General features: G+C 39.3%; 1 protein-coding gene across 1 annotated transcript in view; it reads right to left on the reverse strand.

Moving 5' to 3' along the window:
- Positions 1–16365, reverse strand: part of pdzrn4 (PDZ domain containing ring finger 4) — a 52333-nt gene extending 35968 nt beyond the window's left edge. The window contains exon 1 of the mRNA XM_026918723.3: positions 15947–16365. Within this exon, the coding sequence (XP_026774524.1) occupies positions 15947–16015 (69 nt within the window). The 5' untranslated portion in view covers positions 16016–16365. The remainder of the gene's footprint in view (positions 1–15946) is intronic.
- Between the last annotated feature and the right edge of the window lie 2726 nt (positions 16366–19091).

Consider the following 19091-nt stretch of genomic DNA (forward strand, 5'->3'; position numbering starts at 1 on the left):
ATTAGCTTGCAAGTAGTAACTATTTTTCTATCCATTAACATTGATAATCATGACATTATTTAATTTTCTCAGTGTATTCATTATACTGTACATTTTCAATATGTCATGTGTCGAGTCTTTAAGTCACCCCCCTTGCTTTCAGTTCAGGTGCTGATGTTGGGAGTCAAGCCCAGAAAAATCATTCAGTGATTCCAGGCATTGAAAATTAAGAGCCAACCCCAAACATTTGGAGTTGCTTCTACACACCAAAAATGACTTCACTCGTACAAACACAGCAAGGAACATAAATTTAACATCCGAGTGCTGCAGTTAGCAAGACAGCCAGTGGGTATTGGCCTTTATTTTGAATTTGGCTTGTAGGAATTAAAATGGCACTTCAGGGATTGAAATGGAGGTAAGACACTCGCCTAGTGACATGTAGATGCAAAAAAGTGTGCAGAACCAGTAAAATATACCTTACGGAAATACCTTAGATTGGCTTGTTTTTAAAAAAATGTTTGATACATGCATTTGATCATTTTCTCATGCCATGACAGATGTGGCCTGTTTTTGTAGTAGTAGTAGTAGTGGTAGTAGTATTAGCTGATTGAATTTTTAAAATAATCCAATTAATTCATCAAAAAGATTTATTAGTTGCATCCCCAGATTAAATATCTCATACATTCATAAATGCACTGTAACATTTGAGGCTAGTAATGCTCTAATTTATACTCTGGTGTTAATCAGATACACCAGATGTACAGTCATATTTACTCTTTATGTGTAAGCCCACTGGTAGTGTTGTGCATCGGGTAAGTGTCCTTCAGCACAAATCAGCAAGCTGTGCACTTAGATCATGAGGAGAATAAAGAATCTTTCTTTCAACAAAGGCAGTTCATTTGAACAACAAATTAGCTCTTTTTTGGGGCGGAATATATGCTGGTCTTTGAAGACATCTCAAGTTCAAAGGATTCAATACTGAGTTCTTAAAGCTGTAGTCTGTAAAATAAAAAAAAAACATAATTGAACTCAGAGGAGAGCAAATATTCTAACAGGCTGCTGTGAGTTGCATTGGCAATCCTGTAACTTTTTCAGTCAGAGCTGTTGGTTTGACTTAGCGAGAGATTTTGGAGACATGGATCATCATTGATACGTCATACACCATGAAAATCCAACTTGAAAGAGGTCCAGCTTCATGCAGACCTCATACTAGCAAACCAACCAGTTAATGTTGGCTATTTAGCTAAAACACAAGCATGGAATACACAAATAGAATTGGCACAGACAATAGTGTCATTACTATTAGGCATGTGGTATGCCGTTTGAGACACAGCCTTGATATGTATTGACTTGCCAAACGCAGCCTTCAGATTAATTCACACGGGAGTAGGATTTAGCACCATATATGTGCTCTGTGAGTAGCTTGCAATAGCATTGTTTTAACCAGATTTAGGGATTTTATCTAAAATAAAATTCCCAAATCGCATCCATCAGCTGTGAATTACAGCAAAAAAGCAAAAAAGATAACTACTTTTATCCTCACACTTGATTTTCCTGAGTATATCAATTCACATAGCCATAAATCAATACATCCTCTTCATTTAAAGCAGTTATGTCTGCTTGTGTTATGCAAGACTGCTTCAGGACACCTTCATGTACATAACCACACTTTCTGAGCTCTCTCCACACATTCCTCTCACATCCACTGTGCAATAGCACTTACAAACATGCCACAGTGACACAGCAAATGAACCCTACCTTATCGTATCAAAGGCAGAGGCTTGATCTAATGTGACTTTGCTGGAATATAAAGGTCATTGAATTACATCCTCAGAGGATGAATGCTTGTGCCTTGGTTGACTGGTTGTGATAAATTCGATGTAAATAAGTTGCTTGTTTTTTTTTCCTCAGTTATATTTATTGTGTTTACAAGGTATATAAAATAAAATAGACAGTGGTTCAAGTTTTGACATGGTGCAACTTACTGTCTACTGTCTATACAAACACATACAGTAACCGGATATATAACTTGGATTAAAAAAAAAAAAAAAAAAAAAAACAGAAACACAACGGCTAACAACTAATAGCCTGGTCACACACATTTAAAAGAAACTACTACTACTACTACTACTACTACTACTAATAATAATAATAATAATAATAATAATAATTCCACACCCATATCACATCAGGAGTTTACACAAAAATTCTGAGCTCATCAATGTCAGTCAGTCCATCCTTCAGGAACAAGAAAGGGTTGTAAATCTCTTATGTGAGCAAAAGAAGAATCTCATATTTTCCTAGATCTGGTGGACAAGCTGTTCAGAGTACGTAAATATGTTTTCTGTAATAAAGTTGTTGTCAAGGTTTTTTTAAACCTTGAATTGCTCCACTATGGAGCACTTGTAATCCTTTACAAAAGTCAGTTTTGGTGCCACCTCATCAAGTATTTGTTTTTGGGACTTCAAGAGTTGTGCCAGTTACATCATTCAGACTGTTTTAATTAAGAAAGACCATGAGCAAGTACAAAGGTAAGACAGAAAGAGAAATAGACTAGTACTATATCTTACTGATGTACTGCACTTGAGCAGTGGGGAGGAGTAGTTGAGCAGATAAAGCTCTCTGCTTGTGATTGGAAGGTTGAGTTCAACTTTGAGGACTGTGTCACTTTTGGGTTTTTGTGCATAATCATTATGACTCCTCAAACACAGGACTAGACTGGGTTCTGCCTAAGATATAACTCACAATATTCACTGATTTGTGAATGTCAGATTAATAAATGTAAAACTAAACATCAAATGACAGACTCTAAATTCCTGGGCAAAAGAAATGGCCCAACCCCAAATAGCAAATATTAAGCTTTTAATGGACTTAACAACAAATCATCAGTCAGAAAATGTGCAAGAATTAAATGCACTCCTGAGAGCTCCTGTGCCACCATTTGCTCATTTACTTTTGCTGCACTGAACTGTTTGGGGAAATGCTAGAAATGGGGAAATTCACTTATATAGTCTTCTTGTACACAAAGGTAAAATCATTATAATGATTAAAATGTTTGAAGTAAAATTCAAACTAACACATGTCTGGGTGTACCAAATTTTCCAAAAATATTTTCTGGGATTTTTTTTCTTAAAATATTAGTCATTATTTGGTTATTATTCGGTTGGTCCCATAAAAAGTCCCTTTATCGGTTTAATTCTTGCTAATTTCCTGACCAGTGATTTGTTGTTGAGACCATTAAAAGCTTAATATTTTGCCATTTTGTTCTTGGACCTTTTTTTTTCCGCCCAGCAGTGTACACAAGTCCTGAGACAAGAACCCAGAATTCTTCATACTACTGTGCACTCCATTTTGTGTAGTTTAAACCTTAACAAGGCAACTTTACCATGAGTTGAGTATCTTAGCAAACACTTTTACAGCTGAAGGAGTTGTCAGTAGAAAAGATGACCCTCAAGGCATATCTGCATTTTTGCATAATGCAGCTCTGTGCCTCAAAGATTTGTCACTTGCACACATTTCACAGCTCCTTTACGCTACGAAACCCTGCTAGATAATTTAATGAATTTCTTGAATCATCAGAAAAAAATGGAAGTCACTCTGTGTGCTAGCGAATTTACCATTCTAAGTTCATCTGAGATGTGTTCTCCTCTGATCACAGCCTGTGTTCAGGTTTATTATGGAAATGATTTAATAAATCATTTCCTGGAGACACAGTACCTGCATACAGATTCTGCAGGAAACACACTCGCTATGACCTTAAATCATAAACGATAGTGATTACACTTTCCAGGTTTTTTTTTTTTTTGGCATGTCTACAGTTGGTGTCTGGTGTTTATAGTTATAAATATGTCATTATAACCAGATTAAATCACAACTTCAGTGAAACACATTTGGCAGCATGAATGAATACATCAACTGAATGAATAGAGCAACCAAGCTGGCTGGTCAGTATATGTGTGTGTGTGTGTGTGTGTGTGTGTGTGTGTACGCATGAGGGATCCCAGTCCATTCTGCTGGCAGTATGAACACTAATAGCTCTAATAAAGGATTGTTTCTCAGAGGGTTCACTGCTTTATTCACGTTTTTTGAGACAGCAGGTTGCAATAAGCCAACACTCTCCCTTTAATTTCCTCCTCACATTCACATGCCTGATTGACTAATGAATGCATCTTTCCCTAACACGCACTCACGCACAGCTCGTGCTGAATTGTTATGATCAAATTTATCTTTAAGCAGCAATTTAACAATCAGCAAATCTAGCGCAGCAGCAGGATTGTGAATGGCTCCTGAGGAGACACTAAATGAGAGGTCCAGCATGGGGTCAGGCACGTATATACCGAACTCATTAAACAACAGGCTGAAGCAATGAACACTGTTAAGTAAGATGTACAGAATGAGTGGAAATAATAAAAGTAGAAGTCTGAATTTTGAATAAGTATCTGAATTAAGAATAAGTATGCCTATTTACAAACCATCTGGTCTACTAAGCTTGTATGCAGGTCTCAGTAGATGCATTAATAGCTATCGTTCTGTTGTGACTCACACTGCAATATACTGATTATTTCTGCACACGTGCCAGATTGCCATCCATATTTTCATAATAAATACTCTTTTTTTCTTAGAATTTGCATGCTACCTACTGAGCTATTAAGTATGAACCAGGTCTTCTTTTTCATTTCCCTCTGTGAGCAAGCAGACAGTGTTAGAGGCTGCTCTGCGGACATCCGTCTGCTGACCTTGCCCCGGCTCTCGGCACCACAAGCAGGTGCTTAATTGGTGGACGACTCTGCCAAGCGTATGGGGAAAGCCCTGTCGTTAATGCTGAATACTGAACTCAGCATCAGGTAAAATGTCTCCTCTTTGCCAGCTCTCAGACTCTCTATCTCAGTATCAGAAAGCCATCAGCACATCCAGGTAAATGGAAATAAAGTCTGATTCCTTTGTTCCTTGGAGGATGTGGGAGTGATTATATGTGGTTAGACCAGAGCGCCACTTGGCGAGAATGGCGGCTCCACGTGGAGCCACAAGTAACACCAGGATGAGACCAAATGGCTTCCGCAATTGGAAAGCAGAGGGAGGTGGGAATGTGGGGAGGGGGGAGGAGCGAAGGTGCATCTGTTCCAAATTCATCTCTTGTTTCATAATGAGGCGAGCCCAATTGGTTCGGGAGCAAAGCGTCTGTTGAAGTGTGATTTATTGTACTGGACAGAGCTTGGCTTGACACAAGTGGTAAGACCATTAGTGAACCCACTACAAATATTAACCATATTGCATTGGAGAAGAAAGCTGTGTTTAAAAATGAACACATTCGATGCACAATTTGAAGGATGCAATACGGAGACAGATGGAGACGAGCTGAGTTTAACTCCAAACAACATGCTAAGAGAGTCTGGGATGCAAACCACATGGTGGACAATATCAGTTCAAAACTAAATGCCAAGCTCCATCATGTTGAGTAGAAGAAACAGAATGTAGCATACATTGCGCCATATTGGTAAAGATAAAAGTTGATTTTGCAATCAAAATGGTGCACGTTTTGTCTAAACTATTATGTATGTAGCTGTATACTACATTTGCATTTATAAACCCTGGAGTTAATGTACAGTAGCTCATGGTTTTTAAGACTTCAGACTCACTGAGTAACCAACAGCAGGAAATAAGATTCCTTCTACCTGCACCAACATTAATGTAAAGCCATTCCATCCATTTCCTGTATATGGCCAGATGCTAGGGAGTGGATACTTTCATTTCATTTCATGCATGGTTTGCCATCAGTGAAAACTTCACAGGTAGAGCCCTCATTTTTATTTTTAGATTTTACAGATGTGGGGAGGGGGTATTTTCCTGCCTGTGTCTCAAAGTATGTCAGATCTGGAAGAGTTTTCCTTCGAGGCTGTTTGAGATAAACAGGCAACTAGGTAGATGAGTTCTATGCGCCAGCTCCTATGGGACGTTTCATCGCTACAAGGGCTTTTCTGACCCCAAACCAGGGTGTAGAGACCTATAGGGAGATTTCCAGGGTAGGCTAATGACCTGTAGTCCTGAAGCTGTGGGTTACCCCAGTTTTGTGTTTCTGGCTCATTGCCAGAGCCGATAAACATTTGCTCCAGTGGGTGAAGACAGGCAGGGTAAAAACCCTGATCTCCATCTCCATCTCTCTCCCGATCTCACTGATTACAGCCATGTATCCCCTTTAGCTGTCCCAAGGCAGCCTTTAAGGAAAGCAGTGTTTCCAAATCAGCAGTTCCAGTGCCCTTAGGTGGGATCTTTCTCTCCATCCCTGCAGTGCGCAAACCAGACAATATGGTCAAAGGCACTTTATGCATGTATAAGACTAGCTTTAAGGAAACTAGCTTTTTTTCTGTGAGCCAGGAGCTTTTACAGGCTTTGCAGTCTGTAGCCCAATTTAAAGTCTGGTGTATAAAAAAAAAGGTTTAATTTTTGGAATTACTATGTCAGATACACTACTACCAGGAAAGGGATATTATCAGTGCTCCTAAACACTGATTTCCTTTTTTATAATATTATTTTGAAATCAGTTAACTGTGGAACCTCATGTTAAATATTTATTAGTATTTACATGCTGCATTTTCTATTACATTTGTAAACCTGTTGAAGATTTTTTAACACTGCTAACACCAGCTCATACAAATGTTTATAGTCAGTGGTACATCATAAAGTAGGTACTACAGAACTTTATAAGACAGCTTATAATGTATTACGATTGCATCTTAAATTGTTATCATATTTACCATCCACTTATTCGGTTTTATGGGTGGATGGAGGCATCTCCGAGTCTGCTCCAGGCACACTATCACATCCTCACAGGTTTGAGTGATGACTTCTCATTATGTTCCTCTTCACTGAGTGGCATCGCAATGCCAGAATGCATTTCCTCCAGCACACACACACACACAAACACAAACACACACATCTCCAAAGGTAACAGATGTGTCAAAAATGAACTGACACAAATAAGGATACAGCAACCTCATTAAAAATTAAAGAAAAATCAATTGTGAGTGATTTGACAGGACTGAAGTCATTAACGGTAACAGTATTAAACACACAAATTGAAGAGATACAGCTATAACAAGCAGAAATAATCACCAGAAGTACTATAAGCATAGAGGCAACCTCTTCCTCAAAATTATGCCATTTAAATCACATTACCTAAGCAGTTACAACTACAACACTTCTTTGTAGTGATGTCTGCATGCACTACACACACACACACACACACACAAGTGTTTCACTTACAATAGCCGTTGTGTATAAACTCTTTTGTGTAACAGAGCTCTTCAAGATGTAAATGCAGTTGAATGACACTGTGCCTTTGTCCCGTTCCTTATCATCTACTGTCCAAACTGGTCCAGGTGAGATGCGAAACCTCAGTGGTGTACAAACCTCTGTCTTCCCATCAACCCTCTACTCCCCTGCACCTTATCAGGTGGGCTGCAGAGAGCTGCAGGAGGCTGACATGCAGAATGAGCCTCTCATCAGGGAATCTATGTCCCAAAGCTCAGCCTCACCAAAGCAAAGCATTTCCCATGATTGGTCTTTATCCCCAGAGCAAAAGAGCTGCGTGACTTGTGCAGTTCTCCTTATCTCATACAAATGTGCATCTAGCACATTTCTCGAAATGTCAGAGCAGATACTGGAGTGGAGCTATGTCAGAAAAAATACATAATGTGCAGCTATTGACAAAAAGCTCCAAAGCTCTAAAGATGTCTAAAATATATTCACTATTCACTACTCAAGGTAGTAACACTGCATTTCTTACACAGAATGGTAGGTTTTAATCGTCTACATAGCCATGTCACCTATGTGTTTTAGGTAAAGGAGTTTATTATAGAGAAAGATCTTGCATTTGAACTTGGACAAGGTCATGTCACTTCAATAAAAATCCTAGATTTTGTTCCCCACACATAAGCCTTGCTATATAAACAGAAACATGCCAAACCTGGACATTTTTAGCTCAGTGCATTGCTGTGTGCCTTTGGTATTGACTTAGATATTGTTAAATTAGCATTTACACTCCTGGGCAAAAAAAAAAAAAAAACGGGCCAAGCTCAAAATGGCAAATATTAAGTCAGAAAATGAGCAAGAATTAAACAAATGCACTCCTGAGAGCTCCTGTGCCACCATCTGCTCATTTACTTTTGCTGCAATGAACTGTTTGGGGAAATTCACTTATATAGTCTTCTTGTATGCAAAGGTAAATCATGATAATGATTAAAATGTTTGATGTAAAATTCAAACTAACACATGTCTGGGTCTACAAAATTTTCCAAAAATATCTTCTGGGATGTTTTTTTTTTTCTTAAAAGATTAGTCATTATTTGGTTATCTGCCACACCTGATGCAGCCTATCAAGGGCCATGAGGCTTAAACATGTAAAGAAATCAAAGGGAAAAGCTATTCCATACTATGTTCCTTTTTCTATTTGTTTAATTCTTGCTAATTTCCTGACCAATGATTTGATGTTAAGACCATTGAAAGCTTAATATTTTGCCATTTCAGACTTGGCCCATTTTTTTTTTTTTTTGCCCAGGGGTGTATATACTGTACTGATGATCTTTTTTCTAATCAGATAGCCTAACACCAGTGACAAGCAAGCTTCAAATTCTCTACAAGTACAGAAAAAAAGGATAAAAGGGAAAAAAAACCTCAGTTTTAACAAGCAAAGCAGGGAAGATGGTAAAACTGACAAAATGAAAAAGCTAGATCTCTATTTGCTGGCTCACTTCTACTCCTAAGAAAACACTGACAGCCAATTTAAAGATCATACACATCAAAGCTATGCGTGACAAAACAATAAAAAAAGCAACTACCCAGCACCAGTCTAACTCAACTCCCAAAATGTGATGGGAAACAAAGCATGAAAGGCTTCATAAAGGCATACACACAGCCAATTACATAAATAAAAACCCCAAACCTTTATCCCACCCTCAACCCACCAGATATCTAGATAATTCATCACTGTGCCATTTTTAGGCTCCTAATAGTCTCTCCCCTCAACTCATGGGCACAATATCTATCTCCTGCACAGCCTAAATGAGGATAATCGGACAGACGGCAGCTCTTGTCCGATGCCAGATGACCAGCCAGCCCCATATGTGATTTCATTGGACTACGGTGTATGATTTCAGTTTTATTCACTGTTCAAAGCCCGGAGCCAAAGCTGCTGAGGATGTTGTCACCCCAACACAAGCATGGCGAGCCAGACACTTCATTACACCCCAAACAATCCCTTCAGTATGATTTCCTCCTAGCCATAAAGGAGGGAGATTGCTGCTTTGAAATGCATAAAGTGTCATTTATGGGAAGGGGTTGCCACAGCTTCCCGCCACTGAATTTAATAATGTGTCTCTGCCAGTGAAAAACAGAAAATATGGCGCAATGTTTATGGCCCTCTGAAGAGAAGGTGAACAATACGGCAACATTGTAAAGCCACAAAGGCTGACATGCCCTTTGACCATAATGTCTGACTGTCAGTAAAAAATACAACAGCAATACCGCTGTCACTTAGCAGCTGTTTTGCAATATTGGATCAATAATTTGAGAAATGCTGACAAAACTGCCAATACTGACATTCAGCAGTCGTGAACATGACTTACACTGTTCATTTCACCCAAGATTTCAAAATGAATTTCAACTGCTGCATTTATATTTTTTCATACAACAACACATGGAGTATGTGTATGTCTGTGCGTAGCTTTAGGTATGATTATTTTGCTGCAAACATATTCTGGTGGGCCGTTCTTCCACAGATGTTCAGAGCGATATGTCATGGATTTGGTACATGCCTGCAAAGGTCAGTGCTGCTCTTACAGGGATAAGTAAGAGGTGCTAAAGCTAAAGGGCAATTCATCAGCTCTCTCTTAAATCCTTATCTCATCCTGCTTCCTGAATGAGATTTTCAAAAACTGACTGATAAAGCTTCCTGAGTTCATATCCAGCCATAGAATGTGCATAGACTGCAGACTGCACCTCAGAATTACACACAAACAGTCCTATAAAAGATGAATAGGAGCTAAATAATAGCATAGTCAAATGTGAACTATGTAATGTAAAGTGCATTTGCAAAAGCATTCATCAAAGGAATACACCAACAACCAAGTGTTAAATCTGCAAAAAATATGCAATATCATATGCCAATGCATGCACAAGCAACGCATATTCACATATGTAAAGTCCTGCTAGCTGTTACAGTGCTTGCTGCACTAGACAGGAGAGTCTTTGTTGAAATACAACACCTAACTGCTTAAAAAGGGGAGTTTAGAGAAAAGGAACTAAGTTAATCTTCTTACAAACAGTCAATCAAACCTTTCTTGAAGTAACGGGTAATTAAGACTAATACTATGTTCTCTCACTTCCTAACACCCACGCGCAGATGTTCCCACACCTGCAGTGCACTCTTAGGCTAGTTTCACACCTTGTTTGTTTACTAAAGTCTGTTCCAGAGTTACATTTTTTTGTGACACTGTATCTGTTTCATTTGGTTCAGTTGGTTTCCACTGTGCTGTCTTTTCATTTTTTGTCCTTGTTGTGTCATATATATACTCTCCTGGTCTTTTTCCAATCTTTAACTGCCCAGTTTCAGTGAGCTTGTGTCCGTTGTAGCCTCAGATTCCTGTTCTTGGCTGACAGAAGCGAAATCCAATGTGATCTCCTGCTGTTGTAGCCCATCTGCCTCAAGGTTTGATGTGTTGTGTGCTCTGAGATGCTTTTCTACTCAACACAGTTGTACAGAGTGATTTTGAATTACTGGAGCCATCCTGTCAAACCAGTCTTCAAACCAGTCTGGCCATTCACTTCTGATCGCTCTCTTCAAGGGATTTCCATCCTCAGAACTGCCGCTCACTGGATGTTTTTTGTTTTTCACACCATTTTGTGTAAACTCTAGTGACTGTTGTGAAATACTCGAATCAGCCCATCTGGTACCAACAACCATGCCATGGTCAAAGTCACAGAGATCACATTTTTCCACATTCTGATGATTGATGTGAACATTAACTGAACCTCCTGACCTGTATCTGCATGATTTTATGCAGTGCAATGCTGCCAGATGATTGGCTGTTTGGATTGTTGCATGAATGTGCAGGTGAACAGGTTCCTAATAAAGTGGTCAGTGATTGTGGACCACAAATGAAATAAACACTGTGGTTATACTGTGCATAGCCATTGCTGCTATACATATTCAAATCGTCAAATTCATTCATTCATTCATTCGTCCATTCATTCATCCATTCATTCATTCATTCAAGCACACCAAATTGTGCGTAAATGCAAGTGTTCCTTTATTGGTCAGGAATTTGGAATGTTCATTTTTGGAAACTTATTAGTTTTACCTTTACATGTTTTAAATGTCATGCAAGTGCATCTTTGTTAAAGAAATTAATAGTATAGTTATTAATTACTAGTTAATAACATGCCAATAACATTCACAAGCCAAACAATGTCTGATCTTTTACCTGCATTTTTGAAGATTTTTTAGACACATTTCTGTTATTTGTTCATGGACAATAAAATATCCCTTAAATTCATTTCATCCATTTAACCGAGAACAAATTTCATGTGCATTGATCTCTGCGTGTGGTAGAAGAAAATGCATTGTGTTCTGTGGGGAGAAGTGGTCTTTATTTTTTCATGCTTCATTTCCCAGAGAAATGTGCAGAAGAGTTGGGTGTTAATCATCTCTGTGCTCATACTATTGCAAATCTGTGAGCCTTTACTGGATAGCAGAGTTCATTCAAATGGTATTAGAGATGAAAAGACAAATAGTGAATATTGAAATATTGAGAAACTGCTTTTACTCAGTCTATTGCATGTAATCTTTATAAGGAACAGCATTATCATCAATAACCAATAGAACTATGGCTCTTGGATAATAACTGGTATTTAAGGTAGATCCAGTTGTTTGGTATGCACCCAGGTTAAGGTCTTCTGTCCAAATAACCCAAACTAAAGATGTGTGTTTGATTGGTTCACGCCAAAAAGATACTTGTGTATAATGTGTCCGTGTTAACATAAATGGTTCTTCAAGAGTTTGGATAACAGCTTTCCTAAGAAAACCACTCATTGTATATAGAATCTTTAAGAAACCTTTAGGGTTCAATATAGAGTGTGGATGCACTGCACATTTTCCATCTTCCATCAATGAATTTGCTCATATCTCATGAAAAGCCTGACATTTAGCTTATGAGTTAAACTACGTCAGCTAGAAAAATATGTGGTAAGGAGGCAAGACTGAGAGCCAGTGCTCTGAAGATTTGATGAATCATATAGGCTACTGCAAATACACTCCTCTGGAAGCCAGATTGAATATCACACTGGTTATATTAAAAGAGAAATCCTGATTACATAAGCCACTGCAGTCGATGAACTGTATGGGTTGAAGGGAGAGAGAGGTGGGTTTAGGCAAATATTCCTGCCTCTTCTCACTTGCTTCTTTTATGATTGAAAGAAGCATCAATGGGAAATCAAGAGGACACATGCAAACCCACTCAACATGTGATCAGCAGAAGGAAAATAGAATGAGTTTCTGAGTAGGATTGTCACTCTGAGAGAAAAAAAAAATGTTTTCAATGCTCAAGTGCAAGTGTGTCTCTCTTGCTTTCTGTATCTCTACCTTATATATAATACTTCACTGTAATCTCACAGCTCGAGACAAGAGATCAATCAAGTCAGGCATTCTTCTTTTTTCCCTCCTTTGTTCTCTCCTATCAATTTTAATGGCTGAGGACCATCACTCAGAAAAAAATGTAATGGGACAAGAAGATGGATGGGAACATTTGTAGCATAGAGGCAGGAGATAGCACCAGGACGCCATGAGGGGTGACCAGATCTGAGAAGGGTGCAGAGGCCTCAGGCCATTCTTCACACATACATGATCTCTCTCACACTCACACATACACACACACATACACACACACACATGCACATTGGGGGTGACCCAAGCAGAAAATTCCCCAGTAGTGATGAAATCCATTTGTCAAACACTCGTGTTCACACCTGTCCTTTTCCACTTGATAGGAAAGGCATAGCCACAAGAATGCACATCTCTTCCTCTTACCTCGGCCATCTGAGCTTATTATTACAGACTGTGCCACTGCAACCAGTGATCCTATAGGGGGCACTCACCAACAGACTTTTATGATATTACAGACAAGTGTGCTTGAGCAAATCTCTCTCTTTAAAACTCTTCCTAGATCATGTGGTTGCTGTAACTGAGCAGTAACAGGCAAGTCCAAAAACCACTCAAGCACAAACCACACACAAACAAAGGAATGGTAAATGAATGTGATAAACAGACAAAAAAAACCTCGGAAGCCTATCATATTATGCTCAGCAGTGTGTGTCAGCTTCTCATCTCTAGTCTCTCTAATTAGGCCAAAAAAGACACACACCAGTGAGTTTAACTCCTCCCAGATGCTGAGCGACACTCTCATGTGAAGTGTGCTGCCAGATGTGAATGCATGACAAGCGCAACGGGAAGAGAGGGATGCAGAATAAAAAAAAAATCCTGCCTTTAACAACCATTCTATCCACTGGTGACAGTATTGGGTGTGGAAAATGACCAACAACAGGAAGCTTCCAAAATAACTTCCAAAATAAAATACTAATTATTATATATATTCATACACACCCAGTGGATATAGTAGTATAGTATGTACAATATATATATATATATATATATATATATATATACACACACACACACAAAAACACACACACACATACACACGCGCACACATTGTAATGACTGATATATTGGTAGAGAAATTTCTCACTAAAAGACAGAAACAGAAAGAAATGAACAGAGAGAGGGAGCAGAAGATGCATGAAGAAAGATAGGACAAAGAGAGAGAGAGAGTGAGAAGAAGAAGAAGAAAATCTGGTTGATTGAATGAAGGCCAGGTAGTTGGACCAGCATTGCTCACATCTACTTTGATGGAAAGACAACAAAAGCTTGGTTTCTGAAAGAAAAAAAACACAGTAGAACACAGAGAGAGATGGAAACTCCAGTGGCAGACCTTATAATCACACTACCACAGTTTCAGCATGGAGCTCTTCCAGTCCATGAAAAACACTGCATGATCTGCTTGGTTATCATATTACTGATGGCTGTTACTGGCTGGCCACTGGTCATACGGTCAGCTACACACACACACACACACACACACACACACACACGCACAAGGACCAAAACAAATCAGAAACTAAACTGCATATTTGTTTAAGGGAAAAGCACCAGAAGCTTTTATTTCAAGTGGAAAAAATGTTCCAGTCAATATAAAATTTTACTACAATTACTTGTAATGCTTGTTTAATCGAACATTGGAAACAGTAGAGTGGTTTAATTTGCTGCATTTCATTTTAGCTGTTAATATTCTTCATCAACACCTCACTGCTCACTGAAACACACTCTCCCTTTCTCTCTCTCTCTCTCTCTCTCTCTCTCCCTCTCTCTCTGTCTGTGATAAGATGCCAGGTGCTGATGTGGCAATAGTCCCCTGCAGAGCACAAGGATTTAGTAGGGTATGTAGGATCAGAAGCGTCCTTATGTAGCACTACTGGGTCAACACACACCTCCTGCACGAGGACACAACACACTGCCTCTAGCATTCACTAAATTCAGCTCACATAGAAGCAGAAGCTTTGTTGTCTGAGGCTGAAACTGTTGAGAATACAAGCCCAAAAACTTTTCTGCTTTCCATAACTCAAAATAATAAATAGCAAGAAATAACAAGAAGCAAGAGAAATACCAGAGGCAGTACTTTCTAATCCAGTGTTTCACTGTTTAAAGAAGCAAATTTGTTAAATGTGGCAAATGTATGCATCAGTCACTTTTAGTATCCAGCTCTGGCCACATGACATCTGTGAAACTTTCCATTGCTGAAATATGAGCTACGAGAAGACACATGATCTTCTCTAAGGGATCAGTGTTTTCCGGCTCTGAAACAACGCTCAGCCCTTCATCGAAACCCAAATCCATTGGAGTATGGTGGCAATTAACCAAGCTGATATGCCTTTGTGTACAAAGTGAGACATTGCGCATCTAATTCAAGCAGAGGATTTGAAAGAAGTGTTAATGAGTCTGTAATTATATCATTCTGAATGGACGGATGAATGGATTGATGGAGATAGATAGATAGATAGATAGATAGATAGATAGATAGATAAGAATAGTTCACACACAAGCACTGTGACAATAACTGTATAGTTTTAACCTTGTGTGTGGCACTTAGAATCAACTCTGTAGAGGTTCTCTCAAAAAACTCAAAAAAGAAACTCAAAAAATACTCAAAAAAGAAACAAATCACTTAAAATCAGTCTAAATTATGTTGATACCCACTGTAGTATATTTTACATACGTGTACATAGACACCAGAAATTCAGAATGAGTGAAAAAAATGATTTTGTAATATATTCAGTATATTTAATAAAATGATCAAATTCAGTACTCCTGAGCAAAAGCACAGCACATATTCCGAGGTCAGCCTAGAATCCTTGAGAATCATACTTGATTTGCTCATATGTACGCACTAACCCCAAACTGTCAGAAGAATTGGGTCTCTTCCATTCGTGTGGTGGTTCAGCACAGGTGTTTGGATACGATCTCTGCTATCTCACCAGGGACCTTTTCCTTGGCAAGAACAAATTATCACACTTCCTCTCTAACAGAGGAGGCATACATGCACACTCTCTCACACTTCTCCATCATATTTTCCTCTTATAGTTCTGTTATTATTTCCTTCCTCACATGGACCATTGCTGGACCAAATATAACCCTCTTTCTTTGGCTTTGTTTTTTTTCATGCCAGCATAAATGACAGAAATTTGCCACCAGAATTCTTTCTTATAAAGTCTCTGTCTTTCACACACACACACATACACACATATATACATATATATACTGTATATGCAATCTGGTGTAGCAGTGATCTCTCCTCCATCCTACCTGTGAAATTTCATAAAGCAGTTTGTAATGCTCCTCTCTCTTCTGCAGCGAGCACAGATTGCAGCCCATCCTCGCCGTCACGGGTTCGCAGGAGCTCTCTCTCTCCCCAGAATCAGTCGGGGGGTCACCCTCCAGGAACACACACCGTCTCTCATCAGTCTGCCCTGAGCACTTCTACCACACACACACACACTGTGCACAGAGAGCTCCAGTCAGCAGCGCATGGCACAAGCACACCAGCCTGGTGTGCGTGTGTATGTGCGTGTGTGTGTGTGTGTGTGTGTGCGCGTGTGATGCGATCACAGCAGCAGTAGTAGTAGCAGCAGCAGTCGTAGCGATGTCAGTCTGCTACTTCTCTCCCCCCTCTCCCTCACTACCACACACACACGCGCTCTCTCACTCGCACGCTGTGGCTCCCGGTCACATACACAGACACTCCCCCTTCTCTCTCACAGCCTCTGCACATGCCTGGTTCATGAATAATGATGAAGGACCTGACGCATATGTATCAGGGGAGGTGTGGCCGGGAGAGTGGGAGGATTCAGCGGCCTGTGCAGAGCTGCTCGTTCATTAAGTCTCTGCCACTGTAAAGACAATGAGTCTCCTTTGTGCTAGTATCAGAGGGACTGAACATAGCATACAGGCTGCTGTATTAACATCCATTAGAGAGAATACGAATGAAAAGGTCTCTAATAAAGCCAGCATTCATTTTATTTGCAGTAAAAGATATTATGTACACTCTGGTGCAGTAATTTAGAATAGCCCTTTAAGGAAAGATGCTTCTGACATTGTTAGAAAATGGAGAATTGGAAAATTGATTAGACCACTAGGTCAATTTACACGACCCAACATGGCCTACAAGAAAATCCTAGCAGGCAGAGAGAGGGGGAAAAAAAAAGAATTTTACCACAAAAACTCTATCATATTTCTGTGGATGAGACTGCTAATTATATTTCCAAAATGTGTGCCAAGAAACAGTAAGACAACAACGAGGCAAAATTGCCATGTGACCACAATAAGCAGCACCTCTATTTTTCTCTTCCAAAGAGACCACAGTTCTGCACACTTGCTTTCTCTTTTTGGCTCAAAATTCATAGGTCAAAGTTCACCTAGAGAAAGTCAAAGTAACCACTACCAGGAAAAAATGTGCGTCTTTCATGTCTCACGTCTTTTCCCATTCAGGGAATTGGCTTTTTCACTCTGTGAAATTTATTTGCATTTGGTTTAACTGCTGTTTTAGCTTTCAGTTTTAGTTTTTAGGTGTTTCCAGGGTCAAAAACTGTAGGTCTAAACCATAGATGTTGGCACCTCTGAGGAACACCAGCACATAGAGCCTGCCTTGAGCCGCATATTCATAATTATGAGCATGAAAACTGGTTGGTTTATATGCTGTTTATATGCACTTTCTCTCAATATATCAGCAGCAACTTGCTGGATATGAAACGTGCTGAGGCAAACAAAATACGAGCCAAGAACAGAGGGAGGAGGGGGTGACATACTGTTATTGAAACTCAGGAACCAGTAATGCACTCTTCACAATCAAGTCGTCAAATCATCATTCAAATATATCACGGAGAAAAATATTTCAGTCACAGCTCCTTAATGAAGTACGGCTATGGTGGATGAATAAAATGATCCAAAGCAACACAATCTCATAACGTCACACTCGCACATACTGCAGTGATTGCAGGTGTCATTGTATTATAATAGCATCTCCAGAAACAAGTCAGCAATCAGAGCCGAGGAGGTTCATAGTGGGCTGATAATAGCAGATGCGTCTCTCTGACTGCGATAATTACAACACAATAGACCAGCAGTGGGGTACAAATCCAGGAGTCCCCTCGGAGACAGGAGGGAATCATAACGAGCTGTAATTGTTAACAAATTGGCCCTGGAGTCAGGAACCACTCATACACACTCACACACATGCACACACACACACACACACACACACATATATATATGTATACGCATGACTACTGTAATGGATAGATGATCTCCCACCAGTTGGCTATCAGACTCTTCCCTCTGGGAGAAAATAATCTGATTTAGTGGGCTTTAATTTCCCTCCACAGCCTGAGGCCAGACTGGGAGAGACCCTACCAACTGTCTACAGCTGTGCTAATGCAAGAACATCTAATTCTAGATCTCTAATTCTGTCAAAGTTTTACAGTTTTTCATTGTTTATATGTAATACCTATGATATATATACACGATTCAGTCGAGTGTCTACAAAAGACATGCAGTGGCTGCCAGAATTATTGGAACCCTTCAAAAAATCAGATTTTTTTGTTAACTATTTTTATTAATAGTACTTTTTCTAAATAATATATGTGCCAATTGATATCCCTATGGACTCTTAGCTGCAAGAAAGAAGCCCTTCATCAGAGCATCTCACAAAATGCAGCACCTGAACTTCACCAAGCATCATTAGAATTACAATTGATTGTGTATTGTGGCCAAACGAGACTAAAATCAACATCATCAGCATGTTCGGTGCCAAACGGGGGTGCCTAGAAGAAAAAGCACCTGGTACACACTGTAAAATATGGTAGTGGATGATTGTGGCTTTGGGGTTGTTTGGTGGCTGGTGGTTTAGGGGCTCTTGTGTAGATACTGCACAACACCTTGTTGCCTCTGCTAGGAGGGAGGTCACACTTGGCCAGTGTCAGATCCTTATTTCAACATGATGAGGGATTTAAAGATACTTTCATATCAAGACAGAATGGTTAAAGAAATAAAGTCTATGTTTCGGAATGGCCATGCCAGTCTCTGGATATGAACCCTACTAAAAACTTGTAGTGTTTCCAACCTTGTTAGACATTAAAGAAAGAGGTTCAGTGCCGTTATTCTTTCCATCGCCAGCACCACAAATGATTAATTGTAGATAATTTTGAAAACTTTATGTTTGAACTATACAATGCCATCCAATGTTCACAATATCATTTATAGTATGTGGTATACTTTATATACTGTATCTACCTTTTCACAAAGGGTACCAATAAATGTGAAGGCCCCAGTACATGATATTGATGACACATACAAGCTCATATAAGCCCATACAGATTCTTTGCCTCAAAGAATCATAGAATTTTTTTGCAGTTGCCAGGCAATACCAGATCCCTGAAGTGCTATCCACTAAAGT

Source organism: Pangasianodon hypophthalmus, chromosome 9 (assembly GCF_027358585.1).
Source record: "Pangasianodon hypophthalmus isolate fPanHyp1 chromosome 9, fPanHyp1.pri, whole genome shotgun sequence".
Classification (NCBI taxonomy): domain Eukaryota; kingdom Metazoa; phylum Chordata; class Actinopteri; order Siluriformes; family Pangasiidae; genus Pangasianodon; species Pangasianodon hypophthalmus.